At 46.3% G+C, this 24105-nt stretch overlaps 2 protein-coding genes across 3 annotated transcripts in view; one reads left to right on the top strand and one right to left on the bottom strand.

Annotated features, from left to right (window-relative positions):
* Window positions 1-21074, bottom strand: part of FBXL6 (F-box and leucine rich repeat protein 6) — a 112397-nt gene extending 91323 nt beyond the window's left edge. Inside the window, exons 1-3 of one of the 2 annotated variants that reach the window (XM_033933279.1) lie at window positions 21000-21074; window positions 4129-4287; window positions 2381-2444 (exon numbers count right to left, since the gene is read on the bottom strand). In XM_033933279.1, the coding sequence (XP_033789170.1) occupies window positions 2381-2444; window positions 4129-4139 (75 nt within the window). In that variant the 5' untranslated portion in view covers window positions 4140-4287; window positions 21000-21074. Of the gene's footprint in view, window positions 1-2380; window positions 2445-4128; window positions 4288-20571; window positions 20904-20999 lie in introns of those variants that run through there. The other variant, XM_033933278.1, reaches the window with a different exon arrangement.
* Window positions 20975-24105, top strand: part of LOC117355151 (cytochrome c oxidase assembly protein COX18, mitochondrial) — a 58421-nt gene continuing 55290 nt past the window's right edge. The window contains exon 1 of the mRNA XM_033933280.1: window positions 20975-21103. Within this exon, the coding sequence (XP_033789171.1) occupies window positions 21096-21103 (8 nt within the window). The 5' untranslated portion in view covers window positions 20975-21095. The remainder of the gene's footprint in view (window positions 21104-24105) is intronic.

The raw sequence follows: 24105 nt of genomic DNA, 5'->3' as shown, positions 1-24105 counted from the left end.
TGACAAAGATAATCAGATTTCCATAAATCCTGGGTCCGCTGAACATGAGCGAAGGATCCGGCAGACATCCAACTTGCTCAACTGCTTCTACCCCGAAGGCCCTCCCAACTACCCAACATAGGGAGGACTTCAGATTGATTGACATGAAAAGGCAAAACCATCTTCGGCAGAAAGGAAGGAACAAGCCGCAACACAACCCGCTCCCTAGAAAACTCTAGGAAACTTGGTCTACAAGAGAAAGCCTGCAGCTCTGAAACACGTCTCGCGGAAGTAATAGCCACCAAAAAGACCACTTTAAGAGTAAGGTCCTTCAATGAGCAGGAACCTAAGGACTCAAAAGGAGGTCGTAAAAGCACGGACAGGACCAGATTAAGATCCCAAGACAGAACTGAAGGCCGCACCGGAGACCAAAGCAATTTGGCTGCCCTCAAAAAGCAAACCACGTCCGGCAGAGAGGTCAAGCGCTGACCCTGCAGCAACCCACAAAAAGCAGACAAGGCCTCAAGCTGAACTCTCTCAAGCTGAGAGAAGACCAGGTCAGGCCCCTGTCCAGGCCATCCTGCAAGAACTCCAAGATGTTGGACAAAGAAGCGTGAAAAGGAACCACTCCACGCATTTGATCTGTTCTGCTGTACATTTATGTTCTAGTTTGTTCTTATTGAAAATTTAATAAAAATATTTAAACATAAAAGTAAAATCTGCTCCCAAAGTCATCTTAAAGAACTGATGATATTAGTTCAATTGTTCATCTCAGCTCACACTAATGGTGGCCACAGTGATTCATATTTGCTGCCCACTCAATCCCATAGGCTTCTCTGTCACGTCCAGCCAGGAAGGAAAGGGGAAGTGATGTCGACAAGGCAAGGCAGAGCAGAGAGAAGTCTGCAGGGCCTCAGCAATCAATAAATACAGCTATGGCCATCATTTCAAAAAGTGAAAAATTCACAAAGTCTCTAGTCCCAAGCATTTCGGATAAAGGATCGTGAAGCTGCATAATGAATAGGAGTGGGTGTTCTCTCTTAGTAACCTCTTCATGTCTATCTTAAAAATATAGCTAAAGTCATCTTTAGCACACTAACTCTTCCCATTCAACCCACCTGAGGTTATTGAATGAAAGTACCCAAGAAAGGGACTTAGGGGTAATGGTGGACATGACAATGAAGCTGACGGCACAGTGCGCAGCGGCCGCTAAGAGAGCGAATAGAATGCTAGGCATAATCAAGAAGGGTATTACAACCAGAACGAAAGTTATCCTGCCGCTGTATCAGGCGATGGTGCGTCCGCATCTGGAGTACTGCGTCCAATATTGGTCGCCGTACCTTAAGAAGGATATGGCGTTACTCAAGAGGGTTCAGAAAAGAGTGACACGTTGATAAAAGGGATGGAAAACCTTTCATACGCTGAGAGATTGGAGAAACTGGGTCTCTTTTCCTGGAGAAGAGGAAACTTAGAGGAGATATGATAGAGACTTATAAGATCATGAGGGGCATAGAGAGAGTAGAGAGAGACAGATTCTTCAAACTTTCAAAAAATATAACAACAAGAGGGCATTCGGAAAAACTGAAAGGGGACAGATTCAGAACAAATGCGAGGAAGTTCTTCTTTACACAGCGTGTGGTGGACACCTGGAATGAGCTTCCAGAGGACGTAATAGGGCAGAGTACGGTACTGAGGTTCAAGAAAGGATTGGACAATTTCCTGCTGGAAAAGGGGATAGAGGGGTATAGATAGAGGATTACTGCACAGGTCCTGAACCTGTTGGGCCGCCGCGTGAGCAGACTGCTGGGCACGATGGACCTCAGGTCTGACCCAGTGGAGGCATTGCTTATGTTCACTTTATACAAAATCCTCAACTCTCTTTGTTCAGAGCCTCTATCCAAACTCTCCCACCTGTTCTCAATGACCCTGGTGCTTTGCTCATTCAGATGAACCCTTCAGTTTCCAGTCCATTTGATGCATCCTCTGGAAACCACATTCGTTATGAATTGTCATACCCTGTGCACACAGAGTGTGAAGGGGACAAATTTTTCCCCCCGTCCCCGCAGGAACTCAATTTCTCCATCCCATCCCTTCGCATGTTTTCCATCCCATTTCTGTACGCTCTGCCTTAACCGCACAAGCTTCAAACACTTATGATTTTTGAAGTGTTTGAGGCTTGTGCAGATGAGGACAGAGCTGGCAGGGGCAGGCCCAGGCAAATAACTCATCAGGACAGGAAAATGAGTTCCTGTGGGGATGGGGGAAAATTTGTCCCTGTGTCATTCTCTAACTTAGAACAAAGCTTGTTTCATAATTCATTCAACTCTAATCCTCTTCTCTTTTAATCAAGTCTAAGCTTTACTCTTTCCCATAACTCCAGTGAAACCAGCAGCCTTCTCACCTTCACTACAAAAGAAACATTATTCTTCCAGTGATTAAGAGTAAAGCTCCGGAGAAGAGAAAACCTGAGGAAAACAAAATACAAACATGTAAAATTAGTTACCTGCTGCCCTCACACTTCATCAATATAACCCATTCCCCACACCACCCTCCCCCCCAAATAAAACAAGTTCAAACTGAGTCTTCAATGCCAATTACCCATGTCCAATAAAGAAAAAGAAAGCATGCTAGGTAAAAGGCTCAACGGACCCGACCACACTTAAATGTAGAGAATAGATGGAATCATGCCAGCTTCGGACCGTCCTCTCTGCTTTGTACTGTCTTCAAGGGAGTAGGAGGAAGTCAGGGTGTTAAAAATGATCAGTCCTGGGTGTCAAATAAACCAGGGTATGCCACTAGGGTGGTGGTCATGTCAGGAGGTGCCACAGGGGAATTTTCTTTTCCTAATCACAGGAGAGAGGTGGAGGGAACCAGTTTGGTCAAATGGGACAGGAATGGGGTCAACGATGAGGGCTCTACGCCAGCTTCAGACCTGGCGGTAGTTTTGGCATTAAGCCCTCGTGGTAGATTTCAGTGCACAGCCCTGCATGTGGCAGGATAGGTTAATCAATTATTTAGTAAGCATTTCAATATGCTGATGTCTATCATGGCAGTACAAGCTCCATGCCACCACACAGTGGCCATTAATGAGCAGATAAGGATGCCCTGGAGCCGAGTAGCTTTCTCTGTTGCCCCCCTGGCAATAACCCCTTTCTAGGTCTCTATCTGCCGTTCCTCCCCTCCTCACTGGCAGCTGCAGAAAATGCATGATCTTAGGCTGCTACAGCCTCCCTCGCTCTCAGCTCTCAAAGAGCAGGAAGAAAAAGGGAAGGGGAGTGATGAGAATTCCCAGCACCAGCTGTTCCATTCAACACCTCCTTCCTTCTTCACTTCATCACAGCACAACTCATAGCACTGCTCTCACTTTTGTCAGACACCCCTTTCTCAATTGCAAAATATCCCCGATGGCTCCCCTCCATCTACAGCTAGGAATTGAACCCAAATCTCTGGCACACCACATGCTAAGTCAATCTCTGATACAAACTGAGCTCAAGGTGTGCTATCCTCCCCATGACAAACAGGCTTGGTCATTCTCCTTGGGAAAAACCACAGGACGTTTCCTTATAAGGTGAAGATGTAAACCAAATCAAGCTCCCATTTTTAGGATATGACTCGGTAAATAAGACTAAGAATTAGATTAGATTAGAGAAGATGTTCACCCACGGAGCAACTGGGAGCCTGGAACTGGTAGTAGCCCCATTCTCCACTCACAGCCAGTCAGAACAGGAAAAACCCCGCAAAGTCGGGCTCCAATTCCAGTAGTCCTGTGCAGAATCAGCAGCATAAAATGCATTAGTATTAACTGTAAAAATCCACCTTTTTTTAGTTCTGCAGTTTTTAAATCTTTGCACTGGCTGTTTTCCTTGTTAATGCATTTTGTTAAAAACACTGTTTGAAACTTTAGATGAATGACCACTGGATAATCCCAGGTCCTGCTAAGGTAGAGGCACATGCGCAGGCGAGACAAAGAGGTTGCTTTGTCGGGACACTGAAGTAGCCAAGGTTTAACCCCTGGTAAAACACGGAGTTTTTGCATGACACTCCTGTATATTCACCTGCAGCCATAAAATGAAACACTTGCTGCCTTTCACAAGATTGTCTGGAAGGAAATAGAAAAATGTAAATAGGATGTGAAAACCCAGTCCTCACCGGTTCTCCATGAGCCACTGTGCTGTGCTGCGCACTTTCTTCTCAAACTGTGGCAGTTGCTTTCTTCCAGGTTCCAACCAACAAAAGCCAAGGGACACATCATGCCACAGCGACGGATCAGCAGCAGCCGTGTGCCATAGCCGACACACCTGGGATACCCTGTGGTATACACAGTGATCAGTCATTACACAGGCACACTTGGAACTTAATATCTCCTACCAAAACCAACTATCTACCAATGTAAGGAAGTAGAATACTTTTCTATGTAACGTAACCTGAAATAATTTCCAATGTAATTTAATCTATATCCTCAATTTGTACCTGTACCAGAAATTCTCCAATGTAATGTACCCTCCTGGAAATGTCCAGCTCTCTTCTTATATAATCCGCTTTGAACCGCAAGGTACAAGCGGAATAGAAATCACTAATATAATGTAATGTAACTCCTAATTTCCACTCACTTGTAAAGCACCCATGTCTGAGAAAGTCCCTATCCCCCTAATTGTCCTGTTTGATTAGATTGTAAGCTCTACTGAACAGGGACCATCTCTAGAATGTTTTAATGTACAGCGCTGTGTATGTCTAGCAGTGACATAAACTAAACTAAAACTTAACTTTATATACCGGGTCTTCAGCCAAAAAGGAGCTCGACTCGGTTAACAGTAACTAAAAAAATACTTTAAAAAGTAAATATCAGAAAATATTAATATGACTAGTTTACAAAGTGTTTAATTGAGAAAATTTGAAAACTAAGGATTGACTGAAATTCTTGACTCCTTTGATTCCTTTCACTGGAGGAAGGGAGAGTTTGAATTGTTGGGTGCCTCTTGCATAGGAGAATCTATAAAGGGACAAGAGGGATGAAGATACCATATCAAATTTTAAAAGTAATACATGCACATTTAAAGTGAATCCTGAGATACTCCAGAAGCCAATGAAGGTTTAAAAGCAAAGGAGAGACATGGTCAAATTTACTTTTTCCAAAAATTAATTTTGCAGTGCTATTTTGTATCAGTTAGAGTCTTTGAAGGCAGGTCTTTGTTATGCCGAGATAGATAGCGTTACAGTAATCTAGCTGGGATAATATGATAGATTGGACCAGAACAGAGAAGTGTTGTTGGAGGAAAAGATTTCTGACCTTTCTCAACATTCAAAGGCTAAAAAAGCACTTCTTGACAAGAGAGTTTATTTGATCCTTAAAGATAAGACAATAGTCTTTGAGAACTCCCAATATCTTGGAAGAGAACTCGATCTGCAGGGAGACCCCGGAATCCAAAGTTACAGTTGGAGGAAGACAGTCCAATTTTGGGCCTAGCCATAAATGTTTTGTTTTGCAGTATTTAGCTTCATCTGGACAGACATAGCCCAGGTTTGGAGTTTGAAGATACAATGATTTATTTTAAAGGCTGGGTTGGTGAGATCTGAGTCAATCTCAATTAATATAAAGATGTCATCTGCATAGGTGAACAGTGTTTCCCAAGCTGACAACTTGTAAAGGTTCAATGTAGACATATAGAGATTATATTGAAATAAACATTTTCACCAAAACAATAGAATGGATGTCACAAAAATCAGTGCTGCTGCAGTTTCAATAAAGGAAGTTTCAAATGAATGGAGGAAAAAGCCTCAGATTGGAACCCTTCCACCACCACAATGGTGGTCCAAGGTGGTTAACCTCCAGACCGACTCCCAGTAGTTGTAAACTTGAAGCAGGGCTGTTGTGCAAAAGATAGAGGAAATATCCACTTATCTAATTAGTTGATCGGTACACCAACGATGGCCAGCGTTTCACATATCTGCTGCCTCAGGGTGTAAAGCGATCCGATCAAACTGGAACCAGAAAGCACAGTTACTTACCGTAACAGGTGTTATCCAGGGACAGCAGGCAGATATTCTTGACTGATGGGTGACGGCACCGACGGAGCCCCGGTACGGACAATTTTAGAGTGATTGCACTCTAAGAACTTTAGAAAGTTCTAGCTAGGCCGCACCGCGCGTGCGCGAGTGCCTTCCCGCCCGACGGAGGCGCACAGTCCCCAGTTAGGATAAGCCAGCTAAGAAGCCAACCCAGGGAGGTGGGAGGGATGCAAGAATATCTGCCTGCTGTCCCTGGATAACACCTGTTACGGTAAGTAACTGTGCTTTATCCCAGGACAAGCAGGCAGCATATTCTTGACTGATGGGTGACCTCCAAGCTAACAAAAAGAGGGACGGAGGGAAGGTTGGCCATTAGGAAAACAAATTTTGTAAAACAGATTGGCCGAAGTGTCCATCCCGTCTGGAGAATGCATCCAGACAATAGTGAGATGTAAAAGTATGAACTGAGGACCAAGTAGCAGCCTTGCAGATTTCCTCAATGGAAGTGGAACGGAGGAAAGCTACAGACGCTGCCATAGCTCTAATCTTGTGGCCCGTGACAGAACCTTCCAGTGTCAGGCCCGACTGAGCATAACAGAATGAAACGCAAGCAGCAAGCCAATTGGACAGGGTGCGTTAGATACAGGATGACCCAACTTGTTAGGATCAAAGGACAAAAACAGTTGAGGAGATGATCTGTGAGGTTTGGTGCGTTCAAGATAGTAAGCCAAAGCACGTTTACAATCCAAGGTATGCAAAGCCTGTTCACCTGGATTAGAATGAGGCTTTGGGAAAAAAACAGGTAGGACGATGGATTGGTTAAGATGAAACTCAGACACAACCTTAGGAAGGAATTTTGGATGTGTACGGAGGACGACCTTATCATGGTGAAAAACAGTGCAAGGTGGATCAGCCACCAGTGCATGGAGCTCACTGACCCTCCTGGCAGAAGTGAGAGCTATAAGAAAGACCACTTTCCAAGTTAGAAATTTAAAATGCGCTGTGGCCAAAGGCTCGAAAGGAGGTTTCATTAACGCAGAAAGAACCACATTAAGATCCCATACAACAGGAGGGGCCCTAAGAGGTGGCTTCACATTAAAAAGGCCCTTCATGAACCTAGAAACCAAGGGATGAGCTGAGAGGGGTTTTCCATGAATCGGCTCATGAAAAGCTGCAATAGCACTAAGGTGAACTCTTATCGAAGAGGATTTAAGACCAGAGTCAGATAAGGACAGAAGATAGTCTAACACCAGTCCTACTGCTATCGACATGGGATTATGGTGATGCAAGAGGCACCAGGAAGAAAACCGATACCACTTTTGTTGGTAACATTGAAGAGTAGCCGGTTTCCTGGAGGCATCAATAATAGAACGGACAGGCTGAGAAAGGAGAGAGTGAGCCGAAGTCAGCCCGAGAGATACCAAGCTGTCAGGTGCAGAGACTGTAAGCTGGGATGAAGTAGAGTTTGCTGATGCTGCGTAAGTAGTGAAGGAAACAGTGGAAGAGGTATGGGTTACCTGGAACTGAGTTGAAGTAGAAGGGAGAACCAATGCTGTCTGGGCCACCGTGGAGCGATGAGAATCATGGTGGCTTGTTCCCTCTTGAGTTTGAACAATGTGCGCAGCATGAGTGGAAGAGGAGGAAATGCATAAAGGAAGAGATTGGTCCAATCCAGGAGAAATGCATCGGGTTCCAGACGGTGAGGAGAGTAAAGTCTGGAGCAAAACAGGGGCAGTTGATGGTTGTGGGGAGCTGCAAAAAGATCCACTTGCGGTGTGCCCCACTGAGAGAAAATGGACTGGAGGGTCAAGGGATCGAGAGTCCATTCGTGAGGCTGAAGAATTCTGCTGAGATTGTCTGCTAAGCAATTCCGTTCCCCTTGGATGTAGACCGCCTTCAGGAATAAGTGACGAGCTGTCGCCCAGGTCCAAATCCTTTGAGCTTCCTGACACAAGAGACGGGATCCCGTCCCTCCCTGTTTGTTGATGTAGTACATTGCAACTTGGTTGTCTGTGCAAATGAGTAGTACCTGAGGAAAAAGAAGATGTTGAAAAGCCTTGAGGGCGTAAAACATCGCTCGGAGTTCCAGGAAATTGATGTGGTGTTTCTTTTCCTGGGTGGTCCAAAACCCCTGAGTTTGGAACTCGTTCAAGTGAGCTCCCCATGCATAGAGGGAGGAATCCGTGGTGATGACCAGTTGATGAGGAGGTAGATGGAACAGCAGACCTCTGGATAGATTTGAAGATGTCAACCACCAAAGAAGCGACTGCCGAAGAGACGAGGTCACAGATACGAGTTGTGAACAAGGATCCGTCGCTTGGGACCACTGGTTCAATAAGGTCCATTGAGGAGTACGTAGGTGGAGAAGTGCGAAGGGGGTGACATGCACTGTGGAGGCCATGTGCCCCAAGAGCACCATCATGTGATTTGCAGAGATGGACGTTTGCTGCAACACCCGTTGACAGAGATGAAGAATGTTGTGAAGGCGATTTGTTGGAAGAAATGCCCTCATCTGAAGTGTGTCCAGAATGGCTCCAATGAATTGAAGTCGCTGAATTGGAATTAGATGCGACTTGGGTAGATTGATTTCGAACCCTAACAGTTGAAGGAAGAGAATGGTCTGATTGGTGGCAAGTTGAACGGCCTGAGGAGAATAAGCCTTGATCAGCCAGTCGTCCAGATAAGGGAAGACTTGAAAATTGTGAGAGCGGAGATAAGCCACGACCACAATCAGACATTTGGTGAATACCCTGGGAGAGGAGGCTAGGCCGAAGGGTAATATCTTGTACTGGTAATGATGCTGGTTGACGAGGAATGATAGATATTGCCTGGACGTTAGATGGATAGGAATGTGAGTGTACGCCTCCTTGAGATCGAGAGAGCATAGCCAGTCGCCCTGAGAGAGAAGAGGATATAGGGTTGTAAGAGATAACATTTTGAACTTCTCCTTGACCAGACACTTGTTGAGATCTCTGAGATCTAATATTGGTCTGAGGTCTCCGGTCTTTTTGGGTACTAGAAAGTACCGGGAGTAAAATCCCAGGCCTCGTTGGTCTTGAGGAACTGGTTCGATGGCATTGAGAAGAAGGAGGGAGTGAACCTCCTGAGCCAGTAGGAGGGACTGAGAGTGGGTGGAAGCAGACTCTTTTGGTAGGCCTAATGGTGGAGGAGTCTGGAAGTTTAGGGAGTAGCCGTGGGCTATGATTGAAAGAACCCACTGGTTGGAGGTGATTACTTCCCAGCGAGAGAGAAAAATTCGAAGTCGACCTCCTATGGGCTGAGGAAGAGAACAGGAGGGAGGAAGACTGGCAATGCCCTGGAGAAGGGAGTCAAAAGGGCTGTGTCGGCTTAGGTTGAGGAGCAGGTTTAACGTTAGGCTGTTGCTGCTGACGAGCCTGTTGGTGCTGTTGGCGTTGCCTCCGAGGTTGGGGAGGATGAGGCTGAGCCGGCCAAGCCGAAAATCTCCTCTGATACGAAGATTGTTGTCTAAATGGACGAGGAGGAGGAGGTTTTTTCTTGTTTTTTAGCAAGGTGTCCCACCTAGTTTCATGGGCAGATAGCTTTTGGGTGGTGGTATCCATGGACTCCCCAAACAGCTCATTCCCTAGGCAGGGTGCATTGGCAAGTCGGTCCTGGTGGTTCACATCCAGGTCTGAGACTCGGAGCCATGCCAACCTTCTTATTGCCACAGACATAGCAGTGGCCCGTGAGGTCAGTTCAAAAGTATCATAAATTGAACGGACCATAAACTTTCTGAGTTGCAAAAGGCTAGAGGTGCATTGCTGAAAAGCAGAAAGCTTACGGTCCGGAATATACTTTTGAAAAGAGGTCACCTGTTGGATGAGATGTTTGAGGTAAAAAGAGAAGTGAAACGCGTAGTTACCTGAACGGTTGGCCAACATCGCATTTTGGTAAAGGCGTTTCCCAAATTTATCCATGGCCTTGCCCTCTCTGCCAGGAGGGACAGAGGCGTAAACACTAGCTCCCGTAGATTTCTTCAGGGTCGACTCCACCAGCAGAGACTCATGGGGAAGTTGGTGTTTGTCAAACCCTGGAATAGGAATCACTTTATAAAGAGATTCTAGTTTTCTCGGGGCTCCTGGTATTGTCAAAGGAGTTTCCAAATTTTTATAGAAAGTTTCCCTCAAGATGTCATGGAGGGGCAACTTTAAAAACTCTTTGGGAGGTTGGTCAAAATCCAAAGCATCGAGAAATGCTTTGGATTTTTTAGAGTCAGACTCTAGAGGAATAGAAAGAGTGTCTGACATCTTCTTTAAGAATTTGGTGAAGGAGGAGTGCTCTGGTTTAGTAGCAGGATCCTGCACCGATGGATCATCCTCATCAGACGAATAATCTTCCTCGGTACCGAGGGGATCATCAGAGTCGTCCCACAAGTCAGGGTCCCGTATCAATTGAAGATGGCCCTGAGAGAGTGGAGTGGATGTCTCAGTATGTTTGGTCTTGCGTACCGATTTCCCCGAACGGGTCGATACGGTACCTGGTGAGTGCACAGTGGTACAGGTTTCAGAGACCGGTACCGGATCAGAAGCTGAGGGAACAGTGCGTCGATGAGACTTTGGTTCTGCTGATAGAATAGGCATGGATAAAGATTTCTGCGGTGCCGATAATGCCGATAATAGAGGCTGATCGACAATCGGCACCGAAGGCTCAGTAGGTACCGACACTGGAAGGCTCGGAGTCAATAGAGCCAGGAGCAATTGTTGCAGTTGCTCCTTAAGTTGGGCCTGAAGGATAGAGGCAATACGCTCATCCAACGTTGGTCCCGATGGCACCGGTACCGCTTTTTTCTTGCTCGGTACCTGCGGTGCAGCTCGACGCTCGGGTGAAGTCGATGCCGATGATGAGGCAGTAACTTCAATGGGAGCGGAGTGCTTACGGAGCCGGCACGCAGTCTGCAGGACTTGGCTCACTGCTTGCTCGACTGGCGGCCCAAGGACAGTAGGGGAAGGCTTCTTAGCCGGCTTACCTACTGGTTGCGACACCGGAGATGTAGTTTGTGGTGCCAAAACTATCGGTGTCGGTTTGGAGGAAGTTGCCGACGTCGATACCGGAGGAACTTCCATAGCGGTACCGAACAGGATCCGCTGTTGTATTTGCCGGTTTTTCAAAGTTCTCTTTTGAAGAGAACTACAGCGGGTGCAGGTTTCAGCCCTGTGGTCCGGACCCAGACACTAAGCACCACTTGTGCGGGTCGGAAAGAGATATAAGGCGCGCACACCGCTGGCACTTTTTAAAACCCGGTGACGGGGGCATGAATGGAAAAATGGCTGTAGCAAAATCGAAGCCCGAGGCTTCGATGGTGCCAACAGGCCCCGCTAGGGCCGATCGCAAAAAAACAAAAATAAAGTCTTTTTTTTTTTTTTTAACATGAACAAAATAAAATAAGGAATAGAAAAATTCTCGAAGAGAAAAAACGCGCAAGCGGGAAGGCGAAAAACTGTGAAAAAAATTTCCAACAGCCGTTGGAAACACGCGTCTTCTTAGCTCCGCAGAAACTAAGAAACTGGGGACCGCGCGCCTCCGTCAGGCGGGAAGGCACTCGCGCACGCGCGGTGCGGCCTAGCTAGAACTTTCTAAAGTTCTTAGAGTGCAATCACTCTAAAATTGTCCGTACCGGGGCTCCGTTGGTGCCGTCACCCATCAGTCAAGAATATGCTGCCTGCTTGTCCTGGGATAATAAAGCAAAACTTAAATTAATAAACTGGACAGTTGCACGGCTTCAAAAAAGAACTAAAGAAGAAGCCACAGAGACATACCTTTTGCACAGCAGCCCTGCTTCAAGTTTACAACTACTGGGAGTCGGTCTGGAGGTTAACCACCTTGGACCACCATTGTGGTGGTGGAAGGGTTCCAATCTGAGGCTTTTTCCTCCATTCATTTGAAACTTCCTTTATTGAAACTGCAGCAGCACTGATTTTTGTGACATCCATTCTATTGTTTTGGTGAAAATGTTTATTTCAACAGTCATATAGAGATTAAACAGGATTGAGGAGAGCGAAGAACCCTGAGGGACCCCGCAAGGGGGCCGCCAGATTTTGAGATGTCACCTTTAATGTTAACTGAATAGGAACGAGACGATAAGAATTTGGCGAACCAGTAAAAAACAGCTAGATTAAGACCAATGTCTAAAAGTAAATAAAGCACGCCGCAGATAGATCAAACTGAAGCAAAATAGCATATTTGTTTTGTAATCTTAATTATTGAATTTTTGAAAGTAGGGAGATCAGCAAGGTTTTGGTGCTGAAATTTGAATGAAATCCATGTTGAAATGGTTGAAGTATTGAAAATTTCTCAAGATAGTTAGTGACTCTATATTAGATAATAATAGGAAGATATGCAGTGATATTCTGTGAACAACTTTCAATTATATGACTACTTAATTTCACAGTTGCTATTTCTTATATCTTTTTCGTTTAATAAATAAATATATTATGGTGATGTGCTCAGACCATTAACCCAATAAATAGTGAAGTCACTATCTTGAGTTTAACAGGGGACCATCATTGCAACCACCTGTCCCCGACCCTCCCTAATTGCTCTTAAACCAGTTCATCGATTGTATTTGTACTTATCTGGATAGAGAGGTTTTTGTTGAATTTGGTCTTGTTAAGTCTCAATGGTGACTGTGCTCTAACAAAAATAATGTTGTTTAAAATCCAAAAACTTTTATCTTTGTCCTCATCGTTTTCCGTCCCCCTGACTCGAGTTTCGTCTCCTTCGTCGGGGAGGGACACTGATACTGGCTAGCTGGGACCAGAATCGTTCAAAATCTTCAGGCCATCTTGAAAAATTGGAAAATTGATGACTCATCACAGGGACTGAAGCAGGGAAATCACCCTCTGCATGACCCTTAAGCTCTCCTGACGCGAAGATGCCCGAATCAACCAATCGTCCAAGTAGGGGTGAACCCGAATGCCTTCCCTGGAAAGGAATGCTGCTACCACTGCCATCACTTTTGAAAACATGCGCGTGCTGTGGCCAAGCCGAAGGGCAGTGCCCGAAACTGATAATGCTGACCGAGAATCGCAAATCACTCCCATGGCGTCTAGTTGCTGTCCATGCTGGATATTAGCAGGTAGTTATAATAATGTGACAACTATGTAAATCTAAAATGCAGCATTATTAGTCATAAGATCTACAATTTTAACATGAGATCATTGTGAAAGAACAAATTTCTTAAAACAAATAGATTTTAATATTCCTATGACACCTAATAGGACAAAGATGACTCAAATTATGGCAGTGATTTCAGTACTTAATTTAGCTGTCTTGTAGGATAATAGTTGTGCAAAATGTTTTAATCTTTTCATGCCTCTAGGTCAGGGGTGCCCAACACGTCGATCGCGATCGACCGGTCGATCGGGAAGGCAACGCCAGTCGATCTCGTGTTGCCGTTCCAATCGGCCGGCCGATCAGCCTTCCTCTCCCCAAGGTTCCCCACCGGAATCTCCCCAAGGTTCCCCACGCACACTCATTCTTGCTGCGCCCTTCCTGCCCGACTGCGTCTTCCGACTGGGGGATGAAGTCACTTCCTTCGGGAGAAGGCGGGAGGGAGGTCTAGGGAAGTCACGACCCTTGAGAGCTGAGCGCCGGCTGCCCCTGGTGGAATTGACAAGCCAGACTGGAGAAAGGCGGTCGGGAGCAGGAGGTGCTCTGCCCAAAAATGCCGGAGCTGCTGCTGCTGCTCTGACGTCTTGAGCCTGAAAATGTGAAGTTGAGTGTCCTGCTAAAAAGAGACTGGAACGGCTCTCATGGAAGACTGGCTTTTTTTCTTTTCTTCGGCCCTGGGGATCCAGAGATTTGGGCCTGCAGAAGCCTAACGCTGACCAGCATTCCTCTCCCCGACATCAATTCTTACATCGGAGAGGAATTTCTGGGCCAGCCAATCGCTGCCTGGCTGGCCCGGAACTTCCTCTCCGACATCAGAATTGAAGGGGAGCAGAATGCTGGTCAGTGCAAGGCTTCTGCATGCAGAGCTTGGGGGGCGGTGGCTTGGAGGCCTGTTCCCCGGTGGCGACGGCAAACCTAGTGGCTTGAGGGAGGGCAGGGAGAAAGAAACAAAGGGGGCAAGCAGGGAGACAGAAAGAAAGTGGGCATGGAGAGAGAGAGAGAAAGAAAGAACAGGAGGCAGGGAGAAAGAAAGAAAAAGTTGGGGGAGAGAATGAGGTATGGAAGAGAGAAAGCATATAGGAGGCTGAAAGAAGGAGTGGGCTGAAATCAGAAGATGTCAGAAGAAGTGCAGCCAGAGTGAAGTGAGAAGAAGTCAGAAGAAGAAAGTGCAACCAGAGACTCATGAAATCATCAAACAAAAGTAGGAAAAATGATTTTATTTTCAATTTAGTGATCAAAATGTGTCTGTTTTGAGAATTTATATCTGCTGTCTATATTTTGCACTATGGCTCCCTTTTACTAAACCACAATAGCGGTTTTTAGTGCAGGGAGCCTATGAGCGTCGAGAGCAGCGTGGGGCATTCAGCGCAACTCCCTGCGCTAAAAACTGCTATGTGGTTTAGTAAAAAGGGAGGAGCTATATTTGTCTATTTTTGTATGGTTGTTATTGAGATGACATTGCATAGAGTCATCTGCCTTGACCTCTTTGAAAAAAACCCGGAATATGAATGATAATTAACATTTTCTCTGCCTTTCAGTGTGCTTTGTGGGGGTTTTAAAAATTTTTTATTGTTGGTAGATCATTTTGACTTGGTCATTTTAAAAGTAGCTCGCAAGCCCAAAAAGTGTGGGCACCCCTGCTCTAGGTGAAGGATAGCAGAAAAATGTTTTTATTTAATTTCCTTGAAGCTCAATCTTCCCTCTTTAATTTAAACTGATCATGAAAATAAATTGGAGTTAATCCAAAAAAGACTATATAAAGATAACAGTAAAAATTAAGCATTCTTGTTTCAACAGGTAACCATTATGATTGTAAAAAAAATAAGAGAATATCCTCCTGTTTGATTTGTTTAGTGAATAAATCAGTTTTGGATTGTCTAATGTTTTGTTGTCAATACAGGTTAATTCAGAACAAAATTAGCCAACAAATATCAACAACCGTTCTCAATGTCAGAACAGCGTAGTTATTCATTTCTAAGAATTCTGCATCCCTCACCCTTTACATTACTCCTAGAGATCTCTGTTCACTTAATTAACAGACATCTACTGCATCAGGGGGTCCCCAACTTATGTCTACACATATGGCTGGCTACGACTATACTGCACCCCTTCTTTAGAATTCTCTTCCAACACATCTGCTTGTTCCTTTAATTTAAAAGTTAACTGAAAACACCTTTTTTTTCTAAACCTTCTATCACATAGCAAGGAGCGCAGTTGTTTTGTATTTTTCACTCTGTTCTGTATCCTCTGCTTTCTGAGTTGTACGCTGTCCTATCTAATATACGACGTTCCTCTCACTTTCTGTTTTAATTGTTGTAAACTGCTTTGCCACTGTCCATATGAAAGGTGGTCTATTAACAAGAATTAAACCATAGACCATTGCATGAATGAAAAGTGCAGCAGCAGTTCACTGGTTAACACAGTCTGCTACTGAGATGCTACTACTAGTATTAATATTTCTAGACCACTACCAGACATACGCAGCGCTGCACAGTCATGGGGAAAGCCACTGCTTGCCCTGGGATTGGAACCATGCAATCTTGCTACTTCTCTTTGGGAATTCTGTAAAGAATATTGCTACCATTTGCTTCTCCTTTGAGATTGTGGAATGTTGTTACTCTGTGGCTGTTTCAGCTTCGAGTGTGGGCTGGAGGGAAAGCTGAAGAACTGGTAGCAGGTTGCCAGTGAAATCGGCATCGCTCTATGGAAAGACAGTAGGAGAAGCTAGCTCAGGGGGGATAGATAGGAAAGAGTGTAAGAAATGTTGGCTGGAGGGATATGAGAGATGCTGGTTGGGGATCTAGGGATGAGATGCTGACTGGGGGGGTTCAGGGATGAGTGAGAGATGCAGATGATGGGGTAAAGGAGAGATGCTGGCTCAGGGGGGATAGATAGGAAAGAGTGTAAGAAATGTTGGCTGGAAGGAGACAGGGATATGAGAGATGCTGGTTGGGGATCTAGGGATGAGATGCTGACTGGGGGGGTTCAGGGATGAGTGAGAGATGCAGATGATGGGGTAAAGGAGAGATGCTGGCTCAGGGGGGATAGATAGGAAAGAGTGTAAGAAATGTTGGCTGGAAGGAGACAGGGATATGAGAGATGCTGGTTGGGGATCTAGGGATGAGATGCTGACTGGGGGGTTCAGGGGTGAGTGAGAGATGCAGATGATGGGGTAAAGGAGAGATGCTGGCTCAGGGGGGATAGATAGGAAAGAGTGTAAGAAATGTTGGCTGGAGGGATATGAGAGATGCTGGTTGGGGATCTAGGGATGAGATGCTGACTGGGGGGTTCAGGGATGAGTGAGAGATGCAGATGAGGGGGTAAAGGAGAGAGGCTGGCTCAGGGGGGATAGATAGGAAAGAGTGTAAGAAATGTTGGCTGGAGGGATATGAGAGATGCTGGTTGGGGATCTAGGGATGAGATGCTGACTGGGGGGTTCAGGGATGAGTGAGAGATGCAGATGATGGGGTAAAGGAGAGATGCTGGCTCAGGGGGGATAGATAGGAAAGAGTGTAAGAAATGTTGGCTGGAAGGAGACAGGGATATGAGAGATGCCGGTTGGGGATCTAGGGATGAGATGCTGACTGGGGAGGTTCAGGGATGAGTGAGAGATGCAGATGATGGGGTAAAGGAGAGATGCTGGCTCAGGGGGGATAGATAGGAAAGAGTGTAAGAAATGTTGGCTGGAAGGAGACAGGGATATGAGAGATGCTGGTTGGGGATCTAGGGATGAGATGCTGACTGGGGGGTTCAGGGATGAGTGAGAGATGCAGATGATGGGGTAAAGGAGAGATGCTGGCTCAGGGGGGATAGATAGGAAAGAGTGTAAGAAATGTTGGCTGGAGGGATATGAGAGATGCTGGTTGGGGATCTAGGGATGAGATGCTGACTGGGTGGTTCAGGGATGAGTGAGAGATGCAGATGATGGGGTAAAGGAGAGATGCTGGCTCAGGGGGGATAGATAGGAAAGAGTGTAAGAAATGTTGGCTGGAGGGATATGAGAGATGCTGGTTGGGGATCTAGGGATGAGATGCTGACTGGGGGGTTCAGGGGTGAGTGAGAGATGCAGATGATGGGGTAAAGGAGAGATGCTGGCTCAGGGGGGATAGATAGGAAAGAGTGTAAGAAATGTTGGCTGGAGGGATATGAGAGATGCTGGTTGGGGATCTAGGGATGAGATGCTGACTGGGGGGTTCAGGGATGAGTGAGAGATGCAGATGATGGGGTAAAGGAGAGATGCTGGCTCAGGGGGGATAGATAGGAAAGAGTGTAAGAAATGTTGGCTGGAAGGAGACAGGGATATGAGAGATGCTGGTTGGGATTCTATGGATGAGATGCTGACTGGGGGGTTCAGGGGTGAGTGAGAGATGCAGATGATGGGGTAAAGGAGAGATGCTGGCTCAGGGGGGATAGATAGGAAAGAGTGTAAGAAATGTTGGCTGGAAGGAGACAGGGATATGAGAGATGCTGGTTGGGGATCTAGGGATGAGATGCTGACTGGGGGGTTCAGGGATGAGTGAGAGATGCAGATGATGGGGTAAAGGAGAGATGCTGGCTCAGGGGGGATAGATAGGAAAGAGTGTAAGAAATGTTGGCTGGAAGGAGACAGGGATATGAGAGATGCCGGTTGGGGATCTAGGGATGAGATGCTGACTGGGGAGGTTCAGGGATGAGTGAGAGATGCAGATGATGGGGTAAAGGAGAGATGCTGGCTCAGGGGGGATAGATAGGAAAGAGTGTAAGAAATGTTGGCTGGAAGGAGACAGGGATATGAGAGATGCTGGTTGGGGATCTAGGGATGAGATGCTGACTGGGGGGTTCAGGGATGAGTGAGAGATGCAGATGATGGGGTAAAGGAGAGATGCTGGCTCAGGGGGGATAGATAGGAAAGAGTGTAAGAAATGTTGGCTGGAAGGAGACAGGGATATGAGAGATGCTGGTTGGGGATCTAGGGATGAGATGCTGACTGGGGGGTTCAGGGATGAGTGAGAGATGCAGATGATGGGGTAAAGGAGAGATGCTGGCTCAGGGGGGATAGATAGGAAAGAGTGTAAGAAATGTTGGCTGGAGGGATATGAGAGATGCCGGTTGGGGATCTAGGGATGAGATGCTGACTGGGGGGTTCAGGGATGAGTGAGAGATGCAGATGATGGGGTAAAGGAGAGATGCTGGCTCAGGGGGGATAGATAGGAAAGAGTGTAAGAAATGCTGGCTGGAGGGATATGAGAGATGCTGGTTGGGGATCTAGGGATGAGATGCTGACTGGGGGGTTCAGGGATGAGTGAGAGATGCAGATGATGGGGTAAAGGAGAGATGCTGGCTCAGGGGGGATAGATAGGAAAGAGTGTAAGAAATGTTGGCTGGAAGGAGACAGGGATATGAGAGATGCCGGTTGGGGATCTAGGGATGAGATGCTGACTGGGGAGGTTCAGGGATGAGTGAGAGATGCAGATGATGGGGTAAAGGAGAGATGCTGGCTCAGGGGGGATAGATAGGAAAGAGTGTAAGAAATGTTGGCTGGAAGGAGACAGGGATATGAGAGATGCTGGTTGGGGATCTAGGGATGAGATGCTGACTGGGGGGTTCAGGGATGAGTGAGAGATGCAGATGATGGGGTAAAGGAGAGATGCTGGCTCAGGGGGGATAGATAGGAAAGAGTGTAAGAAATGTTGGCTGGAGGGATATGAGAGATGCTGGTTGGGGATCTAGGGATGAGATGCTGACTGGGTGGTTCAGGGATGAGTGAGAGATGCAGATGATGGGGTAAAGGAGAGATGCTGGCTCAGGGGGGATAGATAGGAAAGAGTGTAAGAAATGTTGGCTGGAGGGATATGAGAGATGCTGGTTGGGGATCTAGGGATGAGATGCTGACTGGGGGGGTTCAGGGATGAGTGAGAGATGCAGATGATGGGGTAAAGGAGAGATGCTGGCTCAGGGGGGATAGATAGGAAAGAGTGTAAGAAATGTTGGCTGGAGGGATATGAGAGATGCTGGTTGGGGATCTAGGGATGAGATGCTGACTGGGGGGTTCAGGGATGAGTGAGAGATGCAGATGATGGGGTAAAGGAGAGATGCTGGCTCAGGGGGGATAGATAGGAAAGAGTGTAAGAAATGTTGGCTGGAAGGAGACAGGGATATGAGAGATGCTGGTTGGGGATCTAGGGATGAGATGCTGACTGGGGGGTTCAGGGATGAGTGAGAGATGCAGATGATGGGGTAAAGGAGAGATGCTGGCTCAGGGGGGATAGATAGGAAAGAGTGTAAGAAATGTTGGCTGGAAGGAGACAGGGATATGAGAGATGCTGGTTGGGGATCTAGGGATGAGATGCTGACTGGGGGGTTCAGGGATGAGTGAGAGATGCAGATGATGGGGTAAAGGAGAGATGCTGGCTCAGGGGGGATAGATAGGAAAGAGTGTAAGAAATGTTGGCTGGAGGGATATGAGAGATGCTGGTTGGGGATCTAGGGATGAGATGCTGACTGGGGGGTTCAGGGATGAGTGAGAGATGCAGATGATGGGGTAAAGGAGAGATGCTGGCTCAGGGGGGATAGATAGGAAAGAGTGTAAGAAATGTTGGCTGGAGGGATATGAGAGATGCTGGTTGGGGATCTAGGGATGAGATGCTGACTGGGGGGTTCAGGGATGAGTGAGAGATGCAGATGATGGGGTAAAGGAGAGATGCTGGCTCAGGGGAGATAGATAGGAAAGAGTGTAAGAAATGTTGGCTGGAGGGATATGAGAGATGCTGGTTGGGGATCTAGGGATGAGATGCTGACTGGGGGGTTCAGGGATGAGTGAGAGATGCAGATGATGGGGTAAAGGAGAGATGCTGGCTCAGGGGGGATAGATAGGAAAGAGTGTAAGAAATGTTGGCTGGAAGGAGACAGGGATATGAGAGATGCCGGTTGGGGATCTAGGGATGAGATGCTGACTGGGGAGGTTCAGGGATGAGTGAGAGATGCAGATGATGGGGTAAAGGAGAGATGCTGGCTCAGGGGGGATAGATAGGAAAGAGTGTAAGAAATGTTGGCTGGAGGGATATGAGAGATGCTGGTTGGGGATCTAGGGATGAGATGCTGACTGGGGGGTTCAGGGATGAGTGAGAGATGCAGATGATGGGGTAAAGGAGAGATGCTGGCTCAGGAGCGGAAGATGCAACACACCAAGAAGAACCTAAGAGAGAAGAAATTTTAGATGGGGACTGAGTGTAAATAGAGGGACACAGAATGCTTGATAGGGAGAGAGGGGCATAAATGTACAGCTAGACATAGGACATTGCTTGAAAAGGGCTGATTTTGACAGAGGACCAGAGGGGGAGGTGAATCTGGGACCTAAGGGGGCAGCGGGGGCTTTGGGGGTTCCTGCTGCCATCAGCCCAATTCTATGGACGCAGTTTAAAGAATCTTGAGGGTTCGGAGCGACACGATTCTCTAAAGCCCCTTCCCCGGCGGTACCTGCAGAGGACGGGCACGGCCCCCTGGGAGGCGACGAGCAGCTGGAAGACGCGGCGCAGCAGCTCCGGCGGCAGCCTCTCCCCCCAGGGCCCGGGCTCCCCTCTGGGCGCCGCTGGCTTCCGGGCCTCGAGCCGCGTCCTGCTGCTCCGGGGCCGACTCTCGCGCTCAGGGCTGCCGCTGCGCACCACCAGCAGCATGTCCGCGTCCGTCTCCTGCACCCAGTAGCCGGGCCCCGACGCCGAGCGAGCGGCCGCCCGCACCCGACGCTTCTTACTAACGCGCCTCGGGCGGCCCTTCTCCATCGCCTCACAGTGCGTTCCGAGCCTCGCTCTGGACCTTTCCACTCCCGCCCCTCAACTCTTCTCGCTTTACTACTTCCGAGCCTCGCTCTGGACCCAAAACTTCTGCGTTCCAAGCCTCTCTCTGACCTCAGACGGCTTCCTCGCTTTGAACCGATGCTCCGGCCTTCCCCGTTTCATCTGAGATCTGAAGAAGGCTAATCCTGCAATGCTCTAGTTAGCTCAATGCAAAGGTATCACTTTATTTCTCCCTATCTCAAGTTACTACCAGCGCATCGGTGACGTCGGACGCTTAAAGATGACGTAAAACAGAATGGCGGCCCAGCAAGCGTCAATGGGGTGATGGCAGTATGCTTCTTTGATGGCTGTCAATATAAAGAACAACTCAATAATAAACTAACTTTATTTTTATTGCAACACGTGTTTCTTCCCTTTTTATAAACTAGTGTAACAAACCATTAAGTTCAGACAGAACTTCTCATATTGGACTGCCACTCGTTAGTTATATGTTATATCAAACCAAAATACGCTTAATAGTGCTATAGGTGGATCAGAGGCTCTGCCTTTAATATTGTCTAATGCTTCTTTAATTATAGGTATTATTTTAGATATTTTGAAACTAGGTACAGTATAGACGATTTTCAAAGCTGGTCAGCTTGACCCACAGGTGCTGGGTAATTATAGGCCAGTTTCTATGTTGCTTATGGCTGGGAAACTTGTTGAAAAGGCTGTATTTAACAACAGTGGAAGAGTATATCAAGTTTAGGGAATGGATCCTTCTCAATATGGATTTAGAAAGGCCTGTGATGTACAAACTTTGTCCCATCACAATTTTTTCCACCACAGTTCTTCCTCTCTCTGACCATCATCTGATAACTTTCACAGTTAATTACCCCTCCCCGACCCAGCCAGTCTCTAACAATACATTTAAGAGAGGAACCCGAACTTTAGCTATGTGACGCTGGGTTCTATGTTAGGAGTCACTGCCCAGGAATAGGATCTAGGTGTCATTGTTGATACGTTGAAACCCTCAGCTCAATGTGTGGTAGCTACTAAGAAAGCAAATAGAATATCAGGAATTATAAGGAAACCATACCATACATTTTTCTTCTATACTGCAATTTTTGACTAAGATTTGATGCGGTTCACAATAAGATTTGTGATTTACAATAGGATGTAATGTGGTTCCTGATAAGATAGAAATATGATGGCAGATAAAGACCAAATGGCCCAAATAGTTTGCCCATCCGCAGTAACCATTATCTCTTTCTAAAAGATTTTTGATTAGAGGACATGAACACTGGTTGAAGGTTGGTTGAGAAGAGTGTGGTAATGTTATTGGTTCAAGGAGATACAGTCTTTGCATGTTTGTCACAGGTGAAGTGGGAGGTTGTTCCATACCTTGGGTCCCTGGTATGCAAACATGGATTCATACAGCTTTTTCCAAAATACTCGTGCAGGATGGGGGAATGCTAGTTTGACCCATTGTTGTGATCTGGCAGTGAAGAAGGAACGAGTGACTGTGAGTTTTGTGATTAATCCTGTGGAGATGGCCTTGCGGACTGCAAGCTATCTTGTATTGTACCATCTTTTTTGGGGGGGAGCCGATGTAAATCTTTCTGGAGTGGGGAGGCGCTGCCGAATTTGCTTCATTGGAAATTAGTCTGGTTACTGTGTTTTGGAAGAGTTTCAATCTTTTTCTGCAATACCACTGTAAAAGGAGTCACAGTAGTCCAGGTAGGGGAGGAGGACCACTTCTCTAGTTGTTCTGAAGTTCTGTTGGCTTAGTACAGATCTGGTAGCTCTTAATTGCCTGAGTCGGAAGAATTTCTTGACTAGTGTGTTAATTTGGTCCATGGAGATGAGATCTAATTTAGGATTACTCTCAGTACTTTTGAGCACCTCTCTATTTTAAGTTTTTCTCCAGTTGTCAGCACCAGGTCGAGAAAGTTCATCATGGCCTGTGCACGGTGTTCTTTGATTAATCTTCCTATATGTGCTGTGGTGTCATTGAAGGTGTCTTTAGCTGGGCACAGTAGGAAGATGTCCTCTGCATAGGTGAACTTGAGGATTTGAGAGCTTCCTACCTAGGCATTCTGAGGACTTGTTCTGACCATTTACAGTTTAGAAAGATGTTGAAGACACAACTGTATGTGGAGGCTTTCCTCTGAAACTTTGCTAGTAGGCATATTTGTTAAGAATCCTGAATTGTTATTACTGCACCTTATTTAGTTGGGATGGATAATATGTATATTTGTTGAGCTTTTGACATAACTTAAAGTGGACTAAATTACTATGTGATTATGATGTAACTGTATTGTACTTGAACAATTGTGAATGTTTTAATTAGTAACCACTTAGTTATAGGTGGTTTAGAAATAAATAAATAAATATATGTTGAATAGGGCAGGGGACAGAGGTGAATACCACAGAACTCCACAGGATGCCTTCCATGTCTGAGACATGTCATTACCTTTTCTAACTTCATGGGTTCTGGTAAAGAAGAATACTGTACTATGAACCATTTCATAACAGTACCTCGTATGCCTAACTCACTGAGTCTGAATATTAGGAGTGAATGGCCTATGGCATCGAATGCTGCTGAGATGTGGAATTATAGGAGGACTGATTGCGTGCTGTTGCTATGTTTTGGGTGCTGAGGCTATAGCTTTAAGCACGATGCTACACTCTCCCTGACTGGCTGAGATGGCCGTGGTAAGCAGACCTAGTGCATCTACAGAGGGGCAAGGGGCTCAGGCTTCCCTGTCATCTGGAACTTATCTTGCAAGGCTCATTGCCCTGGAGGATCCAGATCACTTTGTTTTTACGGCTTGGCTCTTGAGTGTGAAGTTTTAGTGTGCAAAGGCTATTCAGACTTGGTGATAATCACCGTGCTAAGATCTAAGAAGCAATCCACTTTAGCAGCCTATAAAAAGGTTTGGAAGTGTTTCCAGAGCTGATGCAGATCTGACCAAGGCCCCAATTGCCATGGTCTTAGCCTGTCTTCAGGAAGGCTCAATAAAGGCCTTGTATTAGGTTCACTCAAGGTACAGATAATGAGTCTTTCAAGAAATTCCTGAAACAGGCATAACTTCAGAAAAGAAATAAAAACTACATTCTTTAAGAAATTCCTGAAACAAGCATAACTTCATACTTCCCGCCACACAGAAACTACATAACCTACTCTTTACCTCTCTAGAAAGGACAAATGTTCTTCCATTGTAACCCTCTGTTT

The sequence above is a fragment of the Geotrypetes seraphini genome, chromosome 2, assembly GCF_902459505.1.
Source record: "Geotrypetes seraphini chromosome 2, aGeoSer1.1, whole genome shotgun sequence".
In the NCBI taxonomy this organism is placed as follows: Eukaryota; Metazoa; Chordata; class Amphibia; order Gymnophiona; family Dermophiidae; genus Geotrypetes; species Geotrypetes seraphini.
This window is presented reverse-complemented; position numbering and strand designations above follow the sequence as displayed.